Source organism: Echinops telfairi, unplaced genomic scaffold (assembly GCF_000313985.2).
Source record: "Echinops telfairi isolate 266 unplaced genomic scaffold, ASM31398v2 ScPeMD7_2;HRSCAF=8, whole genome shotgun sequence".
NCBI lineage: Eukaryota > Metazoa > Chordata > Mammalia > Afrosoricida > Tenrecidae > Echinops > Echinops telfairi.
In genome coordinates, this window is record NW_022103898.1 from 62083868 (window position 1) to 62110945 (window position 27078).

General features: G+C 36.5%; 1 protein-coding gene across 4 annotated transcripts in view; it reads right to left on the minus strand.

Moving 5' to 3' along the window:
* Positions 1–12577: 12577 nt before the first annotated feature.
* CNOT2 (CCR4-NOT transcription complex subunit 2) overlaps positions 12578–27078 on the minus strand; it is a 154815-nt gene continuing 140314 nt past the window's right edge. For all 4 annotated transcript variants that reach the window (XM_045289821.1, XM_004700451.2, XM_045289807.1 and 1 more), the window contains 3 exons: positions 25540–25640; positions 24020–24164; positions 12578–13718 (listed from right to left, as the gene is read on the minus strand). In XM_045289821.1, coding sequence (XP_045145756.1) covers positions 13632–13718; positions 24020–24164; positions 25540–25640 — 333 coding nt within the window. In that variant the 3' untranslated portion in view covers positions 12578–13631. The remainder of the gene's footprint in view (positions 13719–24019; positions 24165–25539; positions 25641–27078) is intronic.

A 27078-nucleotide genomic window follows, 5' to 3' on the forward strand; every position in this document is an offset into this window, starting at 1 on the left:
TTCCCCACCATCCTATATAAATATATTTACTTATATACATGCCTATAAATTCAGTTATGTTTTCAGTGAATACAGAAACACCGAAGCCTAAGATTCTTGACCTCTCTTTCCTAGACCTAATCTAATAGCCAGCTGGTTTATAATACTTTTCGAACTCAGTCCACCATTTCTTTGTGTGATGGATAACACCACTTCAAAGTGTGGGCAAATCAAGTTAATTACAGAAGACCACCATTTTCCTGATGAGATTAAGAAGATAAGAGGTTTGGCAAACTTCCAAATCAAGAAGACACGTTGTGCTTTAATACCTTTTAAATTTTGAGGGGATTTTTTTCTTCTCACCCTTTCTTCCTTTACTGCTGGCATAAGCACAATGGTTAGTGGTTATAATACCTGAAAGGAAAAGGGCATTTCATAGGGGAAGCCCCTTAAGCTAATATTACAAATTCTTAATCTTTTTCCTATTGAAAATTATCATTTACTAAAGCCTGAAACCCTTCTATAAGGCTAAAGCGTCAATAATTCTGAGCATATGGGAGGAACCTTGAAACAGAATTCTTATTGAAGCTCTACAGCACAGGGGAGTCTGTGAATAATGTAATAAATAAGATTCATTTTTCCAAAGTTCAGGACGTAAGAGTTTGCTAAAAGAGCCCATCTCTCTCAAAACTGAAGCAAGATGGTCTCCAAAGTCTAGGGAACAAGTAACGCAAATTCTGTCTTAATTTAACTCAGATTCTTATGGGCCTTCTGATCTATTTTTCCTAGTTCTCCATTTAGCCAAGTTTCCTTCTTGAAGAAACAGTTGCCATCAGCATCATGGTCTTTAAACAGTATTTACTTTGCTCTTACTTTTATAACTCAGCTTGTCTTTCTGGGAATGTTCTCAGGAGCTTAATATCTTATTGGGAGTCAAACATAAGAAAAGAACATATAGAAAATTTCACAAATTAAATCAATTTCTATTTTTATCGTTAGTGAAACATTGGTAATATTTGTTATGGACTTCACCGAACATAATCCTAAGGATGATTGGATATGCAATCTTTCAGTTTACAACAATGGGCCACTATGGACTTTCTAAGTCAGGATAGCAGCCAGAACCCTGGAGACCTCAGAAACGCTAAGCTCTCAGAAACACTGCGGACTCTTTTCCATGGAAAACAGAGGCAGCAAAAAGACGTCTCCCTTAACTGTCTTTTCTCTGCACAGTATCCAACCAATTTAAATTAAGACCAAAAATACAATACTCAGAACTAGCTTATTCATGTACACAATTACCTGCAGTAGTGTTTGCAGAAGAATGATGGCCAAGACTTGACTAAGTTCCATTTAATAAAAAAATCAATTAAAGCAAGCACCTTAAAACTATTGTTATATATCTGGGTGGTCCTTGTGATCAATATTCTTTATGAGGTCTTGTGACTGATTTCAAAGTTTCAGTGTACAATTCCATATGTACTATACTTTTTTTGAATTCTTTCAAGAAAAGAATCTTTTATTAAAAAAGAGTGATCATAAGGAGGGCTTTTGTATCCTAGGACTAGCAGGGAAATCAGAGCAAGTTGAGAAAATATTTATGTCTTATTTTGAAACTTGGCGTGCTGAGTTTTTCAACAACAGAAACTGTTACTGAACACTTGAATAGCTAATATATATAGATAAGGAAATATTGTATCATCATCCATCCATTCCCTTGCTGGATCTTTTAGGCTTTCATAGTGAGTATAATTAGATAAGAATAAACATGAATGAATATATAGTATCTAATAAAGCCAAATGATTTTGTTTTATTGAATACATATAATTAGATTTTATTGTCGCAAAAATTGAGTTTTCTTTTTCTTTGGACTTACCTTTGAAATGTTGACAGTTGTACTAAATCATTTCCGTCTTGCCATCAAGAAACTGGATTTCTTACTTTGCTCCATTGTATTAGATGTGCTATTAGCCTCAGAATTTTAAGTCTGAAATAAATTTCCTATGTGGCCACTACTTTTTTCTAATTGTTTATTTTTATAATGAAAATTTCGAAACTTTACCCATTATATTAAGCATATGATTTTTACTGAGATCCGTAAATATTTATAGTCGCAACATATACGAGCAAGAAAAGAACATAAAGCATTACTCTACAGACAAGTATTCTTGTGGCATTTTGTTTGAAATATTAAGGAAAGGTTATTAGTAAGTTGAAATTTGCATACTATATTTATGCAGTTGAAGGAGGAAAGAAAAGAAAGCACAGGTAATTAGGTCACATTAATCAATTCAGGAGTCCTGGTGGCTTAGTAGGCTACACATTAGGCCGACAACTGCAGGGTTGGCAGCTCAAATACACCAGTCTTTCTGCAGAAAGACGAGGCTATCTTCTCCCTTAAAGACTTACAGTCCTGGAAACCCTAAGTAGCCACTCCACTGCTTTCTAGGGTATGCCGTAGTCAGAACTGACTGAATGGCAGTGGGTAATGGTAGTACTGGAAATGCTGGGTGCTGTTGGCATATGGACCCAGGTACAGCAGTAGGATACACTGTCTGGTCTCAGGGAGGCCTCACAATCCTTGCTGTATTTGTGCTCATTGTTGCAGCAACAGTGTCAATATCTCATTGAGGTTTTCCTCTTGCCCATGACCCTCTACCAATAATAATGTCCCTCTCCAGGAACTGGTCCATTCTGACAACATATATGTCCAAAGTATGAGATAAAAGTTTTACTATTGTTACCTTCTAAAAAAAATCATTTTAGGCCCCCTCCCCAGCTGCTCTCACCCCCCGCCGCCCCCGCGCCTGCCCCCACAGAGCCAAAAAAAAAAAATCATTTTATTGGGGGCTCTTACAGCTGTTATCACAATCCACATATACATCTATTGTGTCAAGCACATTTGCACATACGTTGCCACCATTGTCCCTTCTAGAGTGTTCTTCCACCACAGATTTATTTGTCCGTGTGGCAACCAAACTCAAACTCACAGCCATCAAGTAGATTTCGACGCATAGGGACCCTATGGGACATGGTAGACTAGGTTTCTGAGACTATAACTCTTTATAGGAGTAGAAAGCCTCATCTTCCTCCCATGGAGCGGCTGGTGGTCTCAAACTGTGGACCTCATGGTTAGTAGCCCAATGTATAACCAGTACCACCAGGGCACCTGTCCTGTGGCAATCCATAGCATATTCAACATTCTTTGTCAACAACACAATTTGAAGGCATTCTTTTTTAGCCTTCCTTACTGATCAGTCAGCTTTTGCCTGCATATGAAGTGATTAAGTGTATCATGACTTCATGCAGTCACACCCCAGTCCTCAAAATTATATTTTTGCTTTGTAACATTTTAAAGAGACCCTTTGCAGCAAATTTTCCCAATTCGTCATTTGATTTCTTGACTGCTGATTCCATGAACATTTACCGTGGATCTAAGTAAAATGAAGTCTTTCACTAAGTCAGTCTTCTCTACATTTACGAAAAATGCTTATTGGTCCAGCTATGAGGGTGTTTATGTGGAGGTGTAACTCACACCCAAGGCTAGTCTTTGATCCTCATCAGTACTTGCTTCAAGTTCTTTTTCACTTTCACACAAGAAAACTGTGTCATCTCTATGTCACAGGCTGAGTTTGCCTCCAATCTTACCGCCACTTTCTTCTTTCTAGTTTCAGCTACTTGGCAGTCCTTATTCTTCATCAGCAAGTGCTTCAAGTCCTTATTTTCAGCAAGCACGTCTGTGTCATCTGAGTATCACAGGTTCAGTCTTCCTCCAAGCCTGAAGCCACATTCTTCTGCATATAATCCAGTTTCTCAGATTATTTGCTCTGCATACAGATCCAATAATATGTTGAAAAGATAAACCTTGATACACCTCTTTCCTAATTTTAAACGTTTCCCTTTATTCAAAGGACTGCCATTTGTCTTTATAGATTCCTCATGAATACAATGAAGTGTTCACGAATTCTTGTTTTTTACAATGTTACCCATAATTTCTTATGATCCACACAGCGTAATTGTCTTTGTGGTCAGTGAAACACTGATACGTTTCCTAGTATCCTTTTCTTTCAGTCAAGATCCAGCTAGCATGACATTTCATGTTCTCTTCTAAATCCAACAAAAATTTTTGGCAGTTCTGTTAGTATACTGCCTGCAACCAATGTTTAATTATCTTCTGCAAACTTTTACTTCCATGTCATATTAATGATATTGTTCAATGAGTTCCACTTTCTCTTGGATCACTTTTCTTTGGAATGGGAATGAATGAGGGAGTACACCCCCCACCCCCACCCCACCCCCCGCAAAAAAAACCCAGAAGTTTTCAAAGCTCTGTATTTTTTTTTTTTAACAAAATCTTATCTTCACAGTACTCTCCATTTAATACATTTGTCAAATCTGTGATTCCATTCTTGGAAACATTTTCAAACTCATCTAGATGGCTGACAGCGCCTCCCTTGTTTTTTCTTCACCTGTTCTATGTCGTCACATTGCTGCCCTTTCATGTCCCTCTTGATTCGTGGAAACAAGAAGAAGTCACATGGAGTGAAGTCAGGTAAGGTGCCCCATGGGGCAAGAGAAGCATGCTGGGTTTTTTTGCCAAAAACTGAGATGGTGCATTGAAATGGCTGTGTGGGCAGGTGCATTGTTGTGGCAGAACTAGTCCCGTCTGCCACAAATCAGGCCTTTTGGTTGCACACTATTACACAATCTTTTCAGAAACTCTAATAGAAAGCTTGACTAACAGTCTGACCTGGTGGAATAAACTCTAACTGTGCTAGTTGACATTTTCATCCATTCAGGAGTTTGACAGACATCCAGAACAAGGTTTGTCATCAATTGATATTTCATCTTTTTTGAAACAAGAAAATCAGTGGTACACTTTTTTCCCCAGTGCTGTTCATATAAGCTGTGTTCAGCATCACATCAGTATCTGCAGCATTTTTCCCCAGCAAAAAACAAAATTTCACAACTGCACGCTTAACACACACACACACACACACACACACACGAGGTTCAAGTGAAATTCAGTGACCAGAGAGAACATTCCCAGGCGACTCCAATGGGTGCATCAGAGTGAGTTGCTGGATGCTCACTTAGTGGGAAAAATGCATACTATGAAAGCTCCACTCCATTATATTATGGAGTTAATTGAAAAGCCCAGAACAATTCTGGTTATTTTGGGGTATCCCCTCATTTGCAACTTTTCCAGTATATTTTTCACATTTCTTGGTATGGATGAACGAGCCCCTCCAACGTTGCACCTGTTTGTGAAACATCTCAGTTGGTACTTCATCAATTCCATGAGCCTTGTTTTTCACCTACATGTTCAACGTAGCTTGGACTTCTTTCAATATCATTGGTTCTTGATCATATGCTACCTCCTGGAATGTTTGAACAATGACTAATTTTTTTTTTTAGTATAATGAGCCTATATACTCACTAGAGTTCCTAAATTCCTACCAACTTAATTTAGTCTTTGTTAATTGGAGATTCGATCGCACGCACACACGATGCACAATTTAGTAAGCAGAAAATCAGCTTTGGGATTTGAAAGCAAAAGGTGAAGAAATTTTGGATCTAGCATTAACAGTAAATTATTTTTATGTTACTGATGCCCTAAAATGGTTTTTTCCTTCGTCTGGTAATGTTGGATTAGAAGATACATCTAACGCTTTAATTCCAATGTGATTTTATTATTGCCGTGTTCTTTAAACAAGAAAACTAAAGGATTGCTATCTACCAGCACCTAATCTCGTTAAGTCTTAAAACCAAATATGGAGAGTTTAATAGGACAATGTTTAGCGGGGGAGTGTTTGCCTTTGAACATACTTGAGTTTATGAAGCACCTAATCATAAACTAGATTATTTGCAAATGCCCTGATATTTTTTCCCTGTAAGACAAAAAGTTTCGAAAGCTCAAATAACTTTCCCAAAGCTGCACACATGCTAAGTAAAAAGGAGATTATAAGATCCCCTTTTTCCTCTTTTGTACTATGCAAGCTCTAAGAAATTGCAATACTGGGTAAAAATGTGTAGGGAACACTACAAGTATATGGAGACTCCGGCAGAGACGTAGAAAACCCTGTATTGGATCACTATGTATCAGAATTAACTCAATGGGCTGGGGTGCAATACTTAAGCGCTCAGCTGCAGAAAAGACCTGTTAACATTCTTACCCTGTAGAAAACCTTATGAGGTGGTCTTACCACATGACATGGATTTACTTAATGGCACCTAACAACAGAATTAAAGTCTGTCATCCTCCTAATGCAGAAAAATTTTCTTGTACTTGTGTGCAACGGAAAATCTATTAACATCCAACCCTACCCATTTGATTTTTGTAACCTTTAAAAGTATTTTGAATTGGTACCTCTTCAACGCACACAGAGGTTTGCCTAGATAACACCCAGGAAATGGTCCTAATTTTGTCCTCTGGTGTTCTCTAAAGGTAATCTGCAAGGGGAAATTATTCCAGGCAGTCATCATGTCCCTCTTAAGCCTTTTCTTAAGCAGATTCTTCAGTATTCTCTTGACATGGCTTGGAAAACTAAGATATTACCTTTGCTCCAACATGCTAGGAAAAATAGATAATTCCAAGTTGGGAAAGGATACTACAGAGTTAACTTTACAGGATGGCCTTCCAGTATCAAAGTTTCCTAAATGAAAGTCGCTACCTTCCTATTCCATGCTATACAATTAAGAAGCATTCCAAGGATGATTGACTTCGTTCATCATTAGCGATGTAATGCAAATGTACAGGAAGGCTGGGGAAATTATTTGGGTTCATTATAAAGAATTTGGATCCGAAAGTTTTTAGATTTACATGAAATCTTGTCAAGCACATTGAAAACTTATACAGTAACAAAAGGGTTTGTATTTTAAAGGTTTAAGTAGTTTTCACAGAACAAGTCAGCATAACTTGAGGAAACAGCTTTCAGAAATACCCGAGGGAATAGTATTAATCATTTAATGAAAAACATTTAACGGAAGTATTATCAACCCTGTTTAATTTTCTCTTGAAGGGAAATACTTAACTCAAATTTTTAGCAAGCCCATTTTTGTGCAACTGTTACATATGATAATTAAAACTACAAAAATAAATGTTCAGTATGCTACAGATTTAAAGGTAGCTTGAAAACATTCTGGCTGCCCCAAATCCTTATTTTTATACACGATGATGTACTATTTCTATCATTCCAACATGCAATTTTTTTTATCTATATAATTTTGAAGAATGGTCAATGTAAAACAGGTTTACATCATAAAGAGTATCTACAGGCCTGATTCTGGTTAAAAAAATCCAATCAGAACCAGCCATTTCTGGACATAATCACTGTTGAGTAGAACTTCCTATGGTTTTTTTTTGGTTTTTTTTTTAGCACTCTGCCTTTCAAAAGTAGCTAGCCAGATCTGAACAACCTTTAATTGAGCTCCAAAGGTGGTTCTTTGGGTTAGTAGCTGGGTAAACCACTGTCTGTACTACACCAGGCAGGACTTCTCTGGAGAAGTTAAATGGGATCCTTAAATGGGATGCCTTTCCCCCCCAAAGTATTTGAAGAACTTACGCAAGCTATTGCCCAAATTACCTTCTATGTACATGCTAGATTAGCCTAGAAGAAAAATGGCATTTAAGTTTAAAGATTATGTGATCAACACACCCCCGAGGCCAAAACCAAATGAATATAACTAAACCATTGTTTCAGGAATGCCGATTCCAATGAAATACTTGCCGAGTCATCGTGAGAAATCGTCCTCAGCTAGTCTTCAGCTGTTGCTGTTCAAGGACGTCTGTCATAAAGCCAACTTCATTTCACCTGATCTGAGAAGATGCCAGAACCTATCTGTGCTGTGGCAGATGCCTATCAAGCCTTGGAGATTGAGGTTTTATGACAACTTGTTGTCGTTGCTGAAATAGTATTACCATGCCTGTACACACATTTGGAAAACAGAATGGCTACCAAGGTCTAGAACATGCTCTCCAGAGAACGCTTACTAACAGTAAGTCTGAGAATTCCCCAACTGGAACTGGAGGGTAATTCTGACTCTGGAGTCTCTACAGATATCATACACATCAAACTTACCAAGATCGGATTTCTTTTTATAAAAGGGGGCTATTCTGTAATTGAATTTCTGTGATCACGACTGCAGCCCAAAGCAGATGGCACTGAATCAACATGTAAATTCAGGCTGAATATTAAAAACTGTGTTTCTTTCTGGGAAAGTAAAAATACCAAAATAAATTGGAATATACACAATCTAATTTACTAATTGTTACATGTTTCTGTTGCAAATGTTAAAAAGCTGAATAAAGTTGCCTACGTTAGCCTTTCTAGTTACTTAACATCTTTTTCAAAAGCTTAAGCAGCTATTTAAACTGGATCTAGATCCACAGACAGCACCTCTTCGACTGGTTCAGTGCTTTTAAGGATGTACTTCCTAGTTCTTCGTAACATCAATTTCAGATGAGGAAAAGCTATCAACATCTTAAAGAGGCGAAGATAGGGCTAAAAGCCACCAAATCCATCTTTTTCACTCAAAAAAGGCAACCTTTCAACAATTCTGATAGTCATCTCGTTTTTGCTTGGGCATTTTTATTGATAAGCTCAACTTATGAACAGCTGATGCTTTGGAATAGCAGAGGAATATAGAGCCATAATCTGTTAACTGAATTTCCACGTGCTGGTGTGAGATGTGCCCTCTAATTTAAACCTGTCCAATATTTGAAGGGTTATGTCCTTAAAATATGTATTATATATTTACTGTTTTCAGTGACCTTAGTTTTCTGCATTCCAAGTACGTCTCTTTAAGTTCTAAGACTTAACTTTTCCCATAAGTATCTTTGACATGCGAATGATTTTAGAATGGATGTTTTTTCATAGTTTGGCATTTCTTAATCCTTAAACACACACCAAAAAAACCCAAACTCAGTTACCAAGTCATTGCTGACTCATCGCGACACTGTAAGAAAGGGTAGAGCTACCCCTGCGTGTTTCCGCGGCTTAACCCTTTATGGGAGTGAGGCCCCTTATTTCTCCTGTGCCTTCACACTGCCGCCCTGTAGATCACAGCCCATCCCATAGCTACAATGCCATCTGGGCTCCTTTCCTTAGTTAGCGGCATTACAATAGTGCGCCGTAATAACTATTAGTAATTAAACTCACTGCCGTCGAGTTGGCTCCCACTCATAACCACCCCGCAGGGCAGAGTGGAACTGATTCTGCTTGGGAAACTTACTTTATGGGAGCAGACAGCCTCGTCTCAGGCCACAGAGTAACGGCGGGTTCTAATCACTGACACTGGTTAGCAGATCAATGCATAACCCACTCCTGCCACTTAAAATACAGTAATGAACACATTCCCATTAGAATTTTTGGGAAACCACACATTCAAGGCCAAGCAGTCCAATTATTTATCTTTCTACACAGAATATTATCCAGTCTCTTAGATTAAGTTCTACAAGGTTGACTTACCTTACATAGCAACTCACTTCTGAAATTAACTTTTTATATTTCATTGAAAATTTTATTGGAAGATACATTTCCAAAGTTTACTCATTAGTGTCATTAGTACTTCCTGTTTGACTTTTGAGAATTATAATCTATAAAAGGGCCTATGAAAATAATGCTGTTCAAAAGATGGGACACAAGTGCATGTAAAGAAGTATGGGTGCACTGCTTGGCAGCTGGTCAGCTTACTGTAGCTCACTCTCCTGCCCTTTTATTATTCCAATCCAGGCAACCCTTGCAATATGGGTGCAGCATTCAAATTGCACTTGAACTTTCAAATGGATGGTGGATCAGTTCAAGCACAAAAAGCTTCTAACCTTGTCTGAGCACGTACCGTATTTACTCGTGTATAAACTGAGTTTTCCAGCACATTTTTTAATGCAGATTTTATGGTAAAATTAGGCGCCTCAGCTGATATTTGGGTCGGCTTATACTCGAGTATATACTGTAAGTAGGCTAAGATTACATTAGGACTTGGGCACCGAATCACGTCACACTGACTTAAAGACATGGGCCTCGCAGTTCAGCCATGTTATAGTCTGCTCTCCTATACTCTTTTATAGTTGTAGCCACCAAAGAACAAAACCAATATTTGGATTCAATGTTCCCTACTGTAGTTAAATTCAAAATATCAAACTACTGAGCTCAGTTTAGATTCCAGTTCTAAATTTCAATGGCTGGTTTTACCTCCCAGATTTGTATTATATGCATGGTATGAACTAATCAATTGGTAGTGCTAAAGAGGGGCAAAAGAGTCTTGTCTTGTGAAGTGCCACTAGAACTGAGCTTTTAATAAAAATAAAGACATTGAGATTACGGGTTTTCTGATCTCCAGAGAAAGCCTACTGGAACTAGCTAGACTCTTTTTATTACCTACATAGAAAAAGCCACAGTTAGAGAGCACGTTCAGCACTGGCATCCTCTTTGTTTACACACATGCTTGTTTCGGCACCTTTATGAAAAATTCATGTTATTAAGCACAGAAATTAAATGAACGAACAGCATCCTCTTTTGCAACTATGCTCAGATGCCACATTTTATCAGTAATAGCTGTAAGTAAGATCTATGGTTTATGACTGAAAGGATATGACTCAGATGTGGGATTAGCTAGAGGGGGACAAAGTTGAAATTTTGTAAACCTATTTGAAAACAATAAATTCTTGTGAGAATGAAATTACAGAAAAATATAGTAATTATTTCAAAGCCCAGTGATTTAATATGTACATTTTATTTTCCAACTGAATTATCAACTTAAACCATCCAATCAACAAGTATCCATCAAGCACCTATGGTTTCCCAATTTCAGTGGGAAAGAGAAAAAGCAGTTGGCATTATATATACTGTATGAATCCAAACAAAACTTCAATCCTTTGATTTAAATATCTAAGGAAAACTATCTGTGCAAAGAAAAATCCCTGAAAACGGAGTTTTATCATAGAAAGTATAGTATCACAAAAATCATTAATACTTCTGATTAAATAGCTTACATCTCTATGCCAACTAAATACTTTTTATTTCCAGAAAGTTAATTATGGTTTATATTAAAATGCATTTAATGTGGTGCACACATCCTTGCCACCAATTATATGGGGAATCAGCAAAATTAAACCTAAGAGAGAAAATCTGAAATGCAATTAGTTTAAGTCAACATCTGTACATATTAACTATAAATCATAAATCAAGGAATAGAACAACAGTGTGCTTTTATTAGCAAATTTAATGCAGTAATTGTAAAGATTTTGAACAGAATTTTTAGACTTGAGGTTGAGGTCATAACATGGCACCTTCTGACCTTCATAATTTTTAAAAAGTTGGTCTGCAAGAAAGAGTTTTCTTGGTTTTATAGCTCAGGGCAAAAGGAACTCCGAAAACTAGAAAACAGTGCACTTACAACTTTGTGTACGGCAGCTAAAAAGAACAAATTAAGAGCCAAGACATCAAACCACTTGGTAAGGGCTAGCCTGTCTTTCTGAGTCATCCATACAGGATCATACACATGCATACTTCCGCCGAGACTGTCACCTAGATTTCATGTGTCTGTGCTCCTATGAACAAAGATCACCTCCTCTCCATGATGTTTTTTCTTTCCACCATCTTTCTCATGACTTTAGAGAAAAAGTTGTCTTCCAAAGTAAATGGTTATGGAAAATGTAATGCTTTATTTCTAAAACGAAATTAATTTATAGAATTTTACTCTGGTTTATAACAAGTATGATATAGTATTCTGTTAAGAGTTTTTTGTATAATAGTTAAGAGTTTAATTACATAAGCCATCTTTCCTACAGAGGAGATGCTTTAATTCTGAAAGATAAAAAAATCTGGATGTTTTCATGTAAGCATTTCATATTTCAAAATATATAGAAAAAGTTAAATTTTTTGAGTGCTCACAGACCAAAGAGTTAAATTTTAAGTCATTTTATATTTCTGATACTTAAACACAGTGATATCATAAATGTTTAGTTTTTAAACATGATTTGGTTAATGTTAACCAATTCTCTATAGAAATATAGGTTAAAATAAAAATGTAAATAATCAAACTCGCTGTGCCTACCCCCTACCCACCTTGTTTTATTTTTTGCTCTTGCTCTCTTAGTTCTGCTTTGATAGCTTAAGACTTCAGGTATTTAAAAATACAATGTCTGTAGATGGAAAATAATCCTTAACTCATGAATTTCCAGGACAGCAAACTGAACACAATTTCTACCCCACTTCCTTCTTTAGCTTACTTTAAGTTCTGCATTACCTCTTAAGTAAAGTTCCCAAAAGTCTATCAAGAATTTCCTCACATAACAAAGAATGACTGCTGGAGGTCCCAGAGTGTGTGTGCTCAGGCATTTAATCTCTTGTGCTGCCAGAATCCGTCTGAAATAGCTTTTCTGTGTTCCAATCTCGGCTAGGACTAAACACTTCTATGTTTTTAACCTACAAATGAAATGGTACGTGATCCCATTACCTGGCAAGAGTTCGTTAACAAATAAATAGTTATATTGTTTAGTCCCCATTCAGTTTGATTATTTGTACAATTTTCCCCCTCTATTTTTCATGATGAAGAAATGATGTCACACTTTCAAAATCAAAGTCAACACTGCAGTGAGGAGAGCTTTTCTACTTTATTACAAAGAGAAGAAGCCTTTATGTGGTCAGAAAATACAAGATTGATCTTTTTTCTCTTCCTATGAAACGCTGCTGTTCAAACAGCCAGAGGGAATTGTCTCAGTTCACTTCTTTAAGTCCCATCACATTCACTGGGGTATGGATGTCCTTGGCTGCTGAAAATCGGGCCCTTTCGTACACAGGGCGACAAAGTCCCCTGACCAGCAGTTCCAGAATGTCCCATTTTTCATATATTGCATCCATGCACACCTCCTAAAAATGAGGTACAGCAGGGCAAACATTTTCCAAAATAGATGTCATATATATAATATATACACATTCGTACATACATACCTTTATTCATGTGATGTCCAAAAATTTAAAAAAAATGTACACATTTATTACAAAATCGTAACAAAGACTGGACAGTGTTTTGCTCATTCTGGAAAGATGAAGCTCAGTAATAACACAACCCTGGAAACCATCCAGAGATTGTGGCAATATCTTTCTTCTAAACAGTCAGATACTCTGCATTAAGCTTGGCGAAACTGCCTTTCAAAAACAGAAGGGGAAGTAAAATGAAGGAAGCAGACCTTGCTCATCTTTCCAAATGAAATACGAGAAGGATCTTCACATAAAAATGCACAAACATTTGTTATTTTATTACCAATAGTGCTACAATGAACAATGAAAATTTTGTGGTCTAATTCTGTTGAGTCTTTTGTGGGTTTTTGTTTTTTACATTTTAGAAACTAACTGGTAAACTTCTGTCAGTGTACTCGCATGTCTTTACAGACCAAGTCTGTCTGCTGGCAAAAGAAAATAAATGAAAAATAATTCAGACCCTGCTCGAACTAGAGAAAAACAAATTACAAATTTAGATGTTGGGCAGCACATAATTGTAAGGCAGGACCTCAAATGGTGACCCTTTGCAAAAGCCAATTGCCAGATCCTCAAGGAGTTAAAACCAGGGTGCCTGAGCCACATCAGTTCTGCAGTTCGGTTGAGTATTGTGCTGAGACAGCCATACCCTGCGGAAAGGGAAGTCTTTTTTAGAAGGCTTGCTGAGCAGGGTTGTAGTTGAAGGTGGATGGCAGATGAGGCCGTTCTTCTAATTTGTCATATTCCAGATGGAACTCCTACAAAAATAAATGAGAATTTAGGTGATTTCATTTTCTTCCTTTGATCTCTTTTTTTTTTGTCAAATATTTTCTGCTACACAAACAAATAAAATACCTATAAACAGACATAGACGATACCACTTCTTTTTCCCTCTGAGTAAAATACAGCTTAAAGAAATACAATACACTACAAGTTTGAATTAAGTGGGGAAAAAAAGGTTTTATGTTTAAAAAGTCAGAGACTACCTATGAACAGCTATTGTAAGACACTGCAATTCTATGTATTTCTGTTTAAAAACAGGTTTGAAGTGGGGGCAGTTTATTGATTTCTAATAAAAATTGTAAGGGCTTGCACCAATGAAGTGTAAAACTTAAAAAAAAGTTTACTTCTTGTCCACTAAAATTGGAGTGAAATAACACTTGCCATTTACTTTATATCAGCCCATTTACAAACAACAATAAACCCCCATAACCAAACCAAAGTAAAACAAAAGCATGTTGTTATTCTAACTCCATTAAAATCTGGGGGAAACAATGAATGCAAAACTTGCACATCTTCAGACTTAGTACTTCAAAAGTGCAAAAGCTTGACTTAATACAATTGCCCCCCAAAAGAAAATAGTGGTTGTGCTGTAGAAAACTCACTGTGAATACTCACGGTATAGCTAGCGGGTTTTAATAAGTTTTGAAATATGTCCAACTTCATGAATTTTATTATGTAAGAATAGTAAAGCAATTTAAAAATATTTTCTCCATGATCAAGAATACAAAAGCAACATGGAACTATATACTAAATAGTTTTGCAAGAGATTCTAAAATGACTTCTATAACCAGTAGCAATTCTGTAATTAGCATAAACTATCTCTGAAGAATCCCATTTACTGAAGTAAAAACCTTACTATGCACTTAAGGTTCCCTGGTGGAGCAATGGCTAAGTGTTCAGCTGCTAAGTGAAAGGAGACAGTCTGAACTCCCTGCCTGCTCTGCCAGAGGAGATCTGGAGAACAGCTCCTGTGAAGACTGCAGCCTAGGAAACCCTATGCGACAGTTTCATTCCACAAGGCTTTCTGCTCCAGGGAGTTAAATCTGGGAAACCCACACGGGCAGGTCTCTCCTGTCCTCGAGGGAAGCTGTGAGTTAGGAAATGACTCCATGGCAGTGAATGTGTCACTGGGAGTTGGAACCAAGTCTTGGGCACACAACACTAAAAATTAAGCCACTGAGTAGTTCGAGCACCATGGGTTAATATACTTTACCTTAGCAATCTGGTTTCAAACTGATTCCATAATAGACATCTATTATACAGATATTAAATGGAAAGGAAAATGATAGGTTTTAACCTTAAGATACAGGATCAAATACTCCAAATGTAAGACTATTACATTAACAATGACAGAAACTGTTGAAGGCCATTAAGACTCAGCCTTGAAACGGCTGAGATATCATGACCCAGGTGTCAGTATCTGCTGTTTGCCTCTATGGTTTGACATTGAGACTAAGATAAAGAACAAAGGTGTATGCAAGTTCTGGGAAAAGAGAATGTTTAATTTTTATCAAAGACTCCCTGACTTGGCAGAATATAGAGTTTCTGATATATTGTGATAATAGACTAATTGTAACCCCGGGTTGTTTCTGCGTGTATAAAAGGAAGATGTAGCATAAACTCGGGGCTTTAGTATTCCCTAGACAGATACAAGACTCTAGACAGAGTGCTCCTCTCATGGCTCCTTCAGAAACAGCAAATACAACTTATTGGCAGTCATACAAGGGAGCCCTAAGTGGTGTAGTAGTTATGTGGTGGGCAGTTTGAAACCACCAGCGGGAGAAAGACTGGGTTTTCGACTCCTCTAACAGTTACAATCTCGGAAACCCACAGGGGTCACTATGAGTCCGCATTGACTCAATGGTGGTTGAGTTGTTTGAGTACATGATAAAACTGGAGACACCGGCAATCTTATTCTCATTGTACAAGAACACTGTCAAGTAGATATCATGGGCCTAATTATACCTGAAGAAAATCAGGCTCAGAAGAAATTTGCTCAACTTTCACTCTAAGTGACAGACCTAAAATTAGAAGCCAAACCTCTGAAGCTTGTATCTTTTTCAGTTTATCATTTTAAATAAATCTGCCAAGATCCAAATATAATTTAGGAGCCCTTGGTGGTACAATGGATTATGCACTGGGTTACAAACTGCAAGGTCAGCAGTTTGAACCCACCAGCGGATCTGCAGAAGGAAGATGAGGCTATCTGTTCCTGTAAAGATTCATAGCCTCAAAACCCCACAGAGGCATTTCTACTTTGTCCAACAGGGTTGCTGTGAGTCAGAATCAACTTGATAACATTGAGTCTTGAGTTTTTGGGGTTTTTTTTATCCCTATCCAGAAATCATGTTGAAAAGATTCAGTCTCCTGACAACAAATGTTTATAAAGAAGGTGGGCTATGATAACTTTATAAAGAAACTAGAGTAGACAGAAAGAAATGGTATTATGTTATCATGAACATTGTGCCTAAACCAGAATGACCAGCACAGTCACATCTCTATGTACAGGACAGCCCCCAGGCTGTCCGTCCCCCAACGCCCCACATCCTTATCCAAGAAAGAAAAGAATTTTGTTCCTTGTCTCTAGTCAATTATCTATATGGTTATAGAACATATTCTTTTGAAATGAAAACTGGCACCTTAGTTAATAAAAATATACATCATTATAGGACTAAAAGTTTTTTTATAATAATGAGGAACTCCACCATTCTAAGTTATATACATTAAAATTCTAAATGTACTTTTAGAATTTAAACTATATTAATTGATGTATATTTGTTCTACACATTAAAAGATAAATTTAAACCCATGGAGCATTATGGATTTTAATATAAATCACACAAACCCTTGTATCTCAGACTCAGAAATTATCTAGATCAAATTTTGTCTTCCACGTTATTTTTCCCCTTTGGTCCCCAACTTTGATTACTGATTACATCTCTATTACCTGTTTGTTACATGAATGCATACATAATACACACACACACACACACACACACACACACTCTCTCTTGTATACTGTAGTGATGTTTTTCTATTTTGCCATGATACCTCTTGACTTAGGTCCCTGTTAGTTGCCATTGAGTCAATTTATACTCATAGTGACTGACCATGTGGTAGAGCTGATCAGCCTCAATGGGGTTTCTAGGCTAAAAAAAGGATCTCTGGTGACAGTGGTGAAGCAACCAGCTGCTAAAGGAAAGATCGCACAGTGAACTCCGTGGGAAAACAGGCATGTCAATCTCTCTTGTAAAGACTGCAGTCTAGAAAACCCTGTAGGGAAGCTAGACTGTCATATAGGCTCACTACGATTTGGAACTGACTGAACAGAACAAAACAATAAACCTTATGGGAGAGATGCTGGGTGGATTCCAATCATCAACCATTGGTTAGCTGCAGAATGCTTCACTGCTGTGTCCCTGGGCTCCTTGCCAAGCCCCTAGTTAGTATGTAATTAATAACTGATGAATTAATGACTGGTTCTTCAAATTGAATTATTAAAAGTAGAAAACTGCTAGATATTTTTCATTCAATTTTTTTAAGTAAGTTTTTAATACCTTGGCTTTTCTATTAAAGCTAGGCTGTATCTTCTCAACAGATTACAAAACTAAAACATACAAATGAGTCAGATGATCACAAAATTATGAAATTACAAAAGCATTAATATTACCACGGAATGAAGCGGAGAAATACTGAAGGAATGTTATTTAATTAACAAATATGTTAATGATTTACTAGTTTCAAGAAGTATTAACTACTTTTTTGCAAAGTACATATTACCAATGAGAGTATAGAGTACTAATATGTACCAGTAAAATGGAGAAAAATATCACAATTTACATTAGGAAGAATTAAAAAATGCTCTCGCTGCCACCAAATCAAAGCCCAGTCTTTCTCCCAAGGAGCTGCTGCTGGTTTTGAACTGCTGACCACAGCAGATCACAGTACAATTAACCACTATACCACCAGGGTTGCTACACATTAAAAATCCTATTTAGGGTTGCATCCATAAGGTGATGAAGTGTATTAATATATTATGAACCTAAGTTTTTAAATTCTTAATCCAATTTTTGAGAAACCATTAGTCTTCAAAATCAGAAGCCATTATGAAAACTATTTTTGTGAATATAATGCAACTTAAATGTGTTTAGTTCATCAGTTTGTATTTTAACATAACGAAAGTGAGATGCTTAATAAAAATCCATTAAAAAAAATCCACTCACTGCCATGAACCAGATTCCAACTTAAAGCAACCCTATCAGACAGAGTACGAGAAGCCACGGGATGTAGAGGAATGCAGGTTGGGTTGCTAAAGTCATCTCAGCAGCTCTAGGGGAGAGACAATGCTTTCTGCTCGTGAAGATTTACAGCCTCAGAAATCCCGCAGGGCAGCGCTGTTCTGCCTTGTAAGGTTGCTCTAAGTCCAAATCTACCTGTTAACTGTCTATAAGTCCAAATCTACCTGTTAACTGTAGGTTTGGCACAGGACTGTGCCTTAAGGTTTTCTAGGTTATAAATCTTTAGGCAGCAAACACCTCCCTCTTATGTGGAGTGGTCAGCGCCTTTGAACCAATGACCGCAAGATTTGCAGACCAATGCTTAGCCCTCTACACTATCTTGACTCCGTATGCCAAATAGAAAGCAACTGGGCTTACTCCATTTTTCTGTGTAGTTTCAGTGAAGAAGAGAGCAGTGGTTAGGGTGTTCAAGTGCTAACCAACGGTCAGTAATTTAAATCCACTCTAACGAAAGATGTGGCTGTTGGTTTCCATGATCACATCCTTGGCAAGTCTCTTTGGCCATCTACTCTATCCTATAGGCTGCTATGCGTTGGTTTTCCTTGTTGATCTTTCTCAATTCATGGATGGAGTCTAAATAGCATTCCAATTTCAATGCATTTTCTTCCTTAGAAAAGTACTCTGGTTTTGTTTATCGATCATGTTTGGGACAATCTGTCATTTCTTGTGTGAACTGGTCTGTTTATTCCGTGACATTATGGTTATATTGTATGTTTGATGATTTTGTTAGCGAGACTAATCACTCCTGGCAAATGTACTACGGAAGACAAGGATGCGCACAGTTCCCTATTTGTATAGCATATTTAAAGGCCAGTTTGCCTGATGTTTTCACCTATTCCTCTACAGCAGGGACACAGGAGTGGGTTAGCAGCCCTTGTCCATTATGTTTGGCAGCAGATGTGGATGTGGTTGTGCCATGTGGGCATGACTCCTGTCAGGTAAGATAGAGCGAAGGGGCAAAAGAGAAAAAAAAAATTTAAATACAAGTAGCCAGACAAATGATGAGAAAAAATTTAATAGAGGGAAAAAAAATAAAGAAAGGAAATCTGAGGAAAAAAACAGTAAGGGGAGAAAGAAAAACAAATGAGAGAAAGGGAAAAACTGAGGGCAGCAAGGGCACTGGGTATGGGTCAGAACCTTTTATCAACTAAGGAGCTCAGGGGTGGGACATCAGTCCTAGATGGAACTCCTGCAGGCTTACATTGTTGACTGTGGCCAGACTGTGGAAGTAGTTCCTGGCTGCTCAGACGTGACTGAGGTCAGGATGCTTGTTTCTGACACAGAAGAAAGCTGGAACAGGGTGACTTCTTATGCAAAGAAAGAGCTCCGAGAGGTGGGGCAAGGGAACCAGCACTCCACCCACGAGTCAAGGGTTGGAAGAGGAAGGGATTCAAGTGCCTCTAGTTGCAGGGGTGGCTTACCTGTCACCTGATCAATCAGGCAAGGCTCTGACCTCAGGCAGAGCAGGGGCTGCCTTGGATGGGTTGTCACCATGTATCTGGTCACCAGGGGGTGGGGCTAAACAAGGAAAATTCTACCTTTCTCTTTACCAGTGACTAGTGTGCCAGGCCACTGTCTGGAGGGAATGCAGCCTGCAAGTTCAAGACAGGTGACCATAGATCAATCACCGGTTTCTCTTCGCCCTCCTGCTTTTTTTCTTCTAGATGCACTTCTCTATCCTTCCCTCCAAAGCTCAGGTGTTCAGTATTAGCGTGTGTATCATTACAGCACTCATGTCTTTGATGTAGGTTTATATAATTAATGTCCTCCAAGTTCGCCAGCTAACCTCAAGTTCTCTGAGTTGGAAACGACTCAATGATAGTGGATTTTGTTTTGTTTTGTTTTTCCGGTCAGTGTAAGTGGGAAACAAATTGTTATATCAAGGGAGATTTCTTAACAGCTTTAAACTATTCCTTAAGTCACATATTTCTTAATTTCACAGCTAACATTTTTGAAGACAAAAGTTCAACTGTTTGGGACAGATTTGGAAAAAGTTGTGAAATAAAATAGATGGCAATAACTTTTTTTCAAGTGGCATTTATCTGACTGGAGAATTATTTCCATATAACTGAAATTTCCTATGTTAATATTTAGGTTATTTGTTAAAATTTAACTCTGTGAAAGGACTTTGAAAATTTGAAAATTGGTTTCCTCATATAGAGATGGATATGTCCAATTAAAACAGATATCTACTGGCAACATCCATTACTTTTTGCATATATAGACTTGGAATAATTTTAATAATACTGAACCCCACCCCCAAAATAAAATTCCAATATTACTTAACTTGTATGAAGAATATTTCGGTCATTCACTAATAGATTCTTTTCCTCTCCAACGAAAATGTTTTTCTCTGCCAAAGGTATCATAAAGGAATGCCTCCAAAAACAAACCAGCATCCTCAGTGGGATCATCTGGAAGTTTAAGGCAAATTCTGAGGCTCCCAACCCCTAGATTTACTAAATCGGAAACAGTGGAGGTACGGCCCTACAATTTGCACACTAATAAATCCTGTATGTATTCCTGATATAAACTCAAGTCAGTTCAAAATGTCCATCTTTGGTAGAATAGTAAGTGCAATAGCAATGATGACAAGAGCAGCCAACTACTACAACTACTCGCACTACTACAACTAAGCACCCAATATATGCTAAGCACTGCACTCAGCGTGTATGTTCATGTATGTGCTTATATAATCAAATTTAATACAACAATCTACAAATATTTGATTTTATAGATACATAGGTATGGAAAGGCTACTTGCCCAAATCAAAGCATGAAATAGGAGTTAAATTCTGATGCTATAGCTTCCTATTCCACTATAACTCTTTAAAAACAGGTGATATACACAATGTCTCATATACTATTTATAGTTAATATAAATAATTAATTCTATTTAACTAAAAGGTTAAGTCATAGATTTATCAAAGCCACAATAGTCTTACTTTAATTGCTGAATTAAACATGGTATATAGGACATGGTCTAAAGGAAGTGCTACAGGATGAGCTAACCTGTTGTGTTTCTCATAAGCAGTCCTGGCAGTGCAGTGGGCCCCAGTGCTTTGACTGCCAACCAACTGGCTGGAGGCTAAGCGCACTAGCACCTTAATGAAGAAAGATGTGGCTGGCCAATCCTACAAAGGTGACAGACTTAGAAACCCATGAGCCAGTTCTACTCTGTCCTATAGGGTTGCTATGAGTAGGAATCAACTTAACAGTAATGGTTTTGTTTTTTTTTTGGTTTGTCTCAATTTTGTTTTTTCTGGATTTTAAAAATCTTCTATAAAGTTTTCCTTTTATACAAAATCTTGGGACATATCATCAGTAATAAATAGCTGATGGGCATTTAATACTGTCATCTTTAAAATGTTTGATCAATTAGTAATGCTAATTAAGACTAAAAAAATGCTCCAAACTAAGAAATATTAAAAATATGCAAAGAACTAATTTCTAAAACATTTTTCTACTGTTTAAATAGAACACAGAAAACTGTCATCTGCAATGTTTATTTTGTTACTTAAATCATTTAGCCTTTCATATTTCTTGGAACAAAACCCCCCCAAACTGTCAGAAGTTCCTTAAGGTCCACTATACATTCTATGAAATAGGACATTGTATGATTTGGACTTCATGCAAACACCAAACAGGTAGTTCTCAGATTACAAACAAGTTCCATTTCCAAAGTCAGTCTTTTAAATCACACTTGTAGATGAGTCGGAGAAGCCAAGTACAGTCTGTATATAATGTCACTCAATGTTTGTCTAAGTATAATAACACTGTTTTGATGTGTGTTGTAAAAGCACCACCTATTTGTTATTATGAACAACTGTAGTATTTTTAATGTGATAGGTTTGGGACCACAGATATATATGTGGGTCACATGCTACACCAATGGATGTTACGCAGCACATGACAAAACATGCGATAATAAACTACCTAAATGAACTAAATTGACTTCTTCCTATTTGTCTTTAAATAGCTTATGATATGGACTTACATGTAACAATAAGAGTCAAACAATAGATTTTCATTAAATGTATCTACATTCTAGAAGAAGTGTTAGCATCAAATAATATTATGATATAATTTCTTAAAACCTCTTACGACTATGGGTGGAAACTTATCAAAGCCATAAAAATCATGGACGATAAAGTCTGCATAATGATATAAAAGTAGAGAATTTATTAGGAACTGACAGACAAGAAATATTCATCAGATGTATTATACACTAATTGGCTCTAGTAAAATGTAAGCAAATACATTGAAGAAGAAGAAGTAAATTTAATCAGAAAAAAAAAATTTCACACAGAAATAATCCCTGGATAATGGAGACAAATGGTGCTTTAGGGCCCGAGCTTTGAGTTCAGGACTCAGGTAAATAGTTCTATCTTGGCTTCATTAGCAGAACAGAGTAACAACATACTAGCAATTTATTTTTCTGCATGTTTATTCCCTAGTCTAAGGACAAAATGTAGCAGGTCCAGATCAAAAGAGTGTCACAGAAATATCTTCAGTTTTTCTTGTGGAAACTTGTTTCATGACACAAAAGCATACTATGTTCTCAGTATCCTGATGTGAAATGTGCCAAAGGCATGGCCAATGACTAGATGATACTTTGCCTTTAATATTAAGAAAAAAAATCATTAAACATGAAATTCAGGTATTATTATTATGTACAAAATCCCTAAAAAATCACCAGTAGAAAATTAATTCGGGGAAATTCTGGAACTGTGAAATCAGATCTAACGAATATATTCTTTAAAAAATTAAAAAAACAAAAACAAAATAAAATGAAGCTGCCTTTGCACTGATTCTGACTCATGACGACCCTATAGCACCTAGCAGAATTATGCCATAGATTCTGAAGACTGTGAGTCTTTGCGAAAGTAGGCAAGCCTATGTTTGGCTAAAATCACCAACCCTTAGGGTTAACAAGCCCAGTGTTTACCCTTTGCACCACTGGGGCCTCTATATTCTCTGCTCCAGAAACCAAACCCATGGCCAAGGAGTCGATTCTGACTCACAGGGACCCTACAGAACTGTTCCCATGGGTTTCCGAGACTAGCTCTTTACAGGAGCAGAAAGCTTTGTCTTTCTCCCTTTGAACTGCACTCCTCGCTCATTCACATACTCACTCACGCACTCAGTGCCATCAGACCAGGATAGAACTGTGCCTTTGTGTTTCCCAGAGAGACAGTTTACAGGAAGAGAAAGCTTCACGTCTTTCTCCCATGGACCAGTGGTAGATCTAATCTGCTGACTTTGTGCTTACGAGCCCAATGAATAACCACGACCTTGTTAGGTAACTAAATATGCGAAATACTGAACACAAATGTAATACATGCGCAGGCACTAATGGAAATTTTGCACACAAGACAGCAAGAACCCTTTCCACAGGTTTTTATAAGGAAAACATGTAATAACAACGCAAACCCAGCATTCCCACAGTTCATTTCTCTCCTGTATCTGTAAACTAGTCATAGAAACAGTCAGCTCATTCTTGCAATTTCCTTTCTGTAAATAGTTTCCAAATAAAAATTCAGGCTTCTACCATCCTAGAATTATTAAATTGCAAAAGATAAAGCAAGTCTATCTCTTTGTATGCTAATTTCAGGAAGCTCTCATACTTGCTTAATATAAAGTAACAACATAGGAATACATGACTGGGATTGCAAGAAGGCATCTTTATTTTACACTTCAGTACACACAAAAATATTTCAAATGTTGCCAACCAAGGTTTGTGCAAAATTACAAAATCTCTTTACTTGTAAATTCAGTAATTTTCATAACTCCTGTTGAAATCAACTATTTTTGCAGACTTTGCTAGAGTTAAAATGGAGCCTGGAGGTGAGACAGAAGAGCTCTCACATGGCTGACACATTATTAAAAGTGGGTGTATTGAGAGAGAGAAACAGATAAAGGGAAGCCTGTTTTTAAAAAGTTTGGGTTTATACATTTACACAAAGAAAAAACTATACCTTCGCTACTTTCCTCCAGTTAAGACAGTCAAAGAAGTAATACGTTCCCCTCTCATATGTATTGGTTTTCATGGTTGGCTCCATGCCAGGTGCCCTGGTAATCCATACTCGTTCTTCTTTGTGGTATCTCCAATCACGGTTAAAACTTTAATTTTTAAAAGAAAAATGCAATTAAGTTTTTTCCCCCCTGTGGCTTCTACCAAAATATTTCCTATGTTTTCTAATAATTTTTTCAGAAAATATAGTATACACAAATATAGAGGTTTCTTAATCCCAACTCTTTTGACTTAAATATTTGTATTTAGCAAACAACTAAAAACAAAGTTTACAGAAATTAATTTTCAACTATGCTGGAAATAGAATATCAATGATGAAAAAACTTAATAAATGTTATTACTTTTGTTTCCCTTCTTCCAGTCTCGCCGACTCTAAATTCTCAAAAGGTAAAAGGATACCTAATAGAATTCATCATGAAGCAACTAAGATTTGCATTATATGCAACCTGGGGTTAATAAGGAGAGGCTCTTTCTTAGAGGTGAATGTGCTACACAGACAGAAACACATACAAGTCGGACAGAACAGCAAAGCTCCATTTAAACACCTTCTTGCCACCATGAGATTGCTAACATTTCACTGCTTTTCAAAATGAGGGGAAAACACATTTTTAAAATACCATATATACTCATGTATAAGCCAAGTTTTTCAGCACATTTTTAATGCAGTTTTTGCGGTAAAATTAGGTGCCCTGGCTGATATTTGGGTTGGCTTATACTTGAGTACATGAGGTAAATAAAAAAATAAGTCACTATCAACACAATGACTTTTATATTTTTAAGTATCGTATTCAAGGATTATACAGAAAGGATATTATAAAATACTAGTAAGAGAAAAAGTCTCCCAATCATAAGGTGAACATTTTTGGTAATAATTCATTATACCGTGAGCACAGTAACTATGCTACCAGTGGGACATATGAGAAATGTGATACGAAACTTTTATCCTCAGAGCATCATGTGAAAATAGAAATACGAAGTAGTGGACATCTGTATATTAACTTCCATATCAGGAACAAGTGCTGGATTTTATCAAACTTCAAATCACATAACAAAATTGCCTAATAATACACAGTATATGTTTACTACATGATCAAATTCACTGTCATTAACTTATATTGTTCCACAAGGAGTAAGAACTACCACAGCCATGAACTTTGATTTTATACTTCAGGAAATTAGAAAATTTAGTTTCACCAAATCCATGAGTCAAGTTGATTTTACCGTCTTACAAACTTTCAGGTTATATTTGCAATCTTTGATTCTGTGTATACCATGATCATGAACCCACAGAAAAGGATTTCGATCTAAATATTTTTTGCTAAATGTTAATATAAACTAACATCTTAATGAAGAAATATTTCCACTGGGGGGTGGAGGGGAAAGAACTATAGTCATCATTAATAATATATTTTCATAATAGTCAATAGTCTACCATAATACAAAAGTAAGATACTTTGAACATACAGCTCTACTGCAGCTAAAAGTTGTAATACATCTCCTCCATTCATGTAATAAAGATAGAAGAGAAGATCTTCTCCATAACGACCAAGTTTTATTGCAGCAAGCTGGAAAAAAAAGAATTATTCTAAAATGTAAAATACGTTACAAAATCCTAATATATAATTGCCACCACAGAAATAAAATTGAAAGATAAACTGAAACACTATAGATAAAAATTGTAGTCGGTATTATTACATGATTACACAGAGAAGAAATTATAATTCTAAGGGTTTTTAAAATTTAATTAACAACTACCTCTAATATTTCTATCCTACGTACTAATCAGAACAAAAGCTAAATAAATCTTCCAAAGCAAGAATACTGTCTTACTCTTTACATTAGTAATGTAATGTCCAATGTGGCAGCACTACCAGAACACTGTGACTTGCAATCACACCCTAAGTCCATTATTTACTAATATAGTCATGTTTAGTTTATTTAATTTCCATAAGCTTTAACTGTAATAAGTAAATGTTGGCACCTGTGAAAGTTACTGAGAGTGTAAGTGAATAACTGTAAAAGTACTTTGTACAATGTCAGATACATAGAATGCTTGTAAGAAATGTTAACAGAATTTGTATCCGACAATAATTCACAAACAATTTGGTGGAACATTTCTAGCAAATTAACGAGATAGTTGTTATTTACATGAACGAATGGAAAGATGATTGCCTTGCATTCCCTACTAGTTTACTGCAGAAATATAACTGCTTACAAAACTAGTCCAATAATCTCATATTCTTATATAAACTCTTCCAAACTTTTGTTTGCTTTTGTCCATTAGATTCTCTATCTAATGTTAATTTGGCTGTTACACATTTTGAATGAATTTTTCTGTTGTCCTTCTCACTTAGGGAGCAGACCCCCAATTCAAAAACTTTTCCCAAATTACTTTCTAAAAGCAGCATGAACACCTTGATACAAGGAGCAAAGCAGCTGTGCAAAGGGATGGAATTACATCACGCAATTTCCTAATAAGAAAACCCAGCCCGTTTTACCTACAACCACTTCCCTTCCATGCACGCAAATAATAAAAGATACATTCCTTTACTTCTTGTCCACCACATCAATGTCCATTTGACCATTTATCTCTATAGCACATTTAAAAGTAATTTATTTAAATGTATTTACATTAAACATATGAATTATATCTCACTAAGGTTTATCAAAAGTTAAAATCTAGTACAAGTATATATTTCCCCAACAAAAAAATGCTCAGTTTTTTTTTCTAAAGCAAAAGAATTTGCCATTTCATTCTTAGGAAAGCAGAATCAAGCTTCAAACTATTGTTAGCAGTTACGTTCTAACAGGAACTTTAGGTTAAAAAAAATAAATAAAAAAGCTGAAGGTTAAAATAATTTGCAAAAATAAATGTGATTCCATTAAATATATTGTACCTGTATAATATCTGTGAAGAAAAAATCTTTCTTATGCAAAAGAGCATAAAATGAGATTATCAGAAGGAAATCAGCAAAACTTGCCAAGTTAGTTTATTTTCACTGT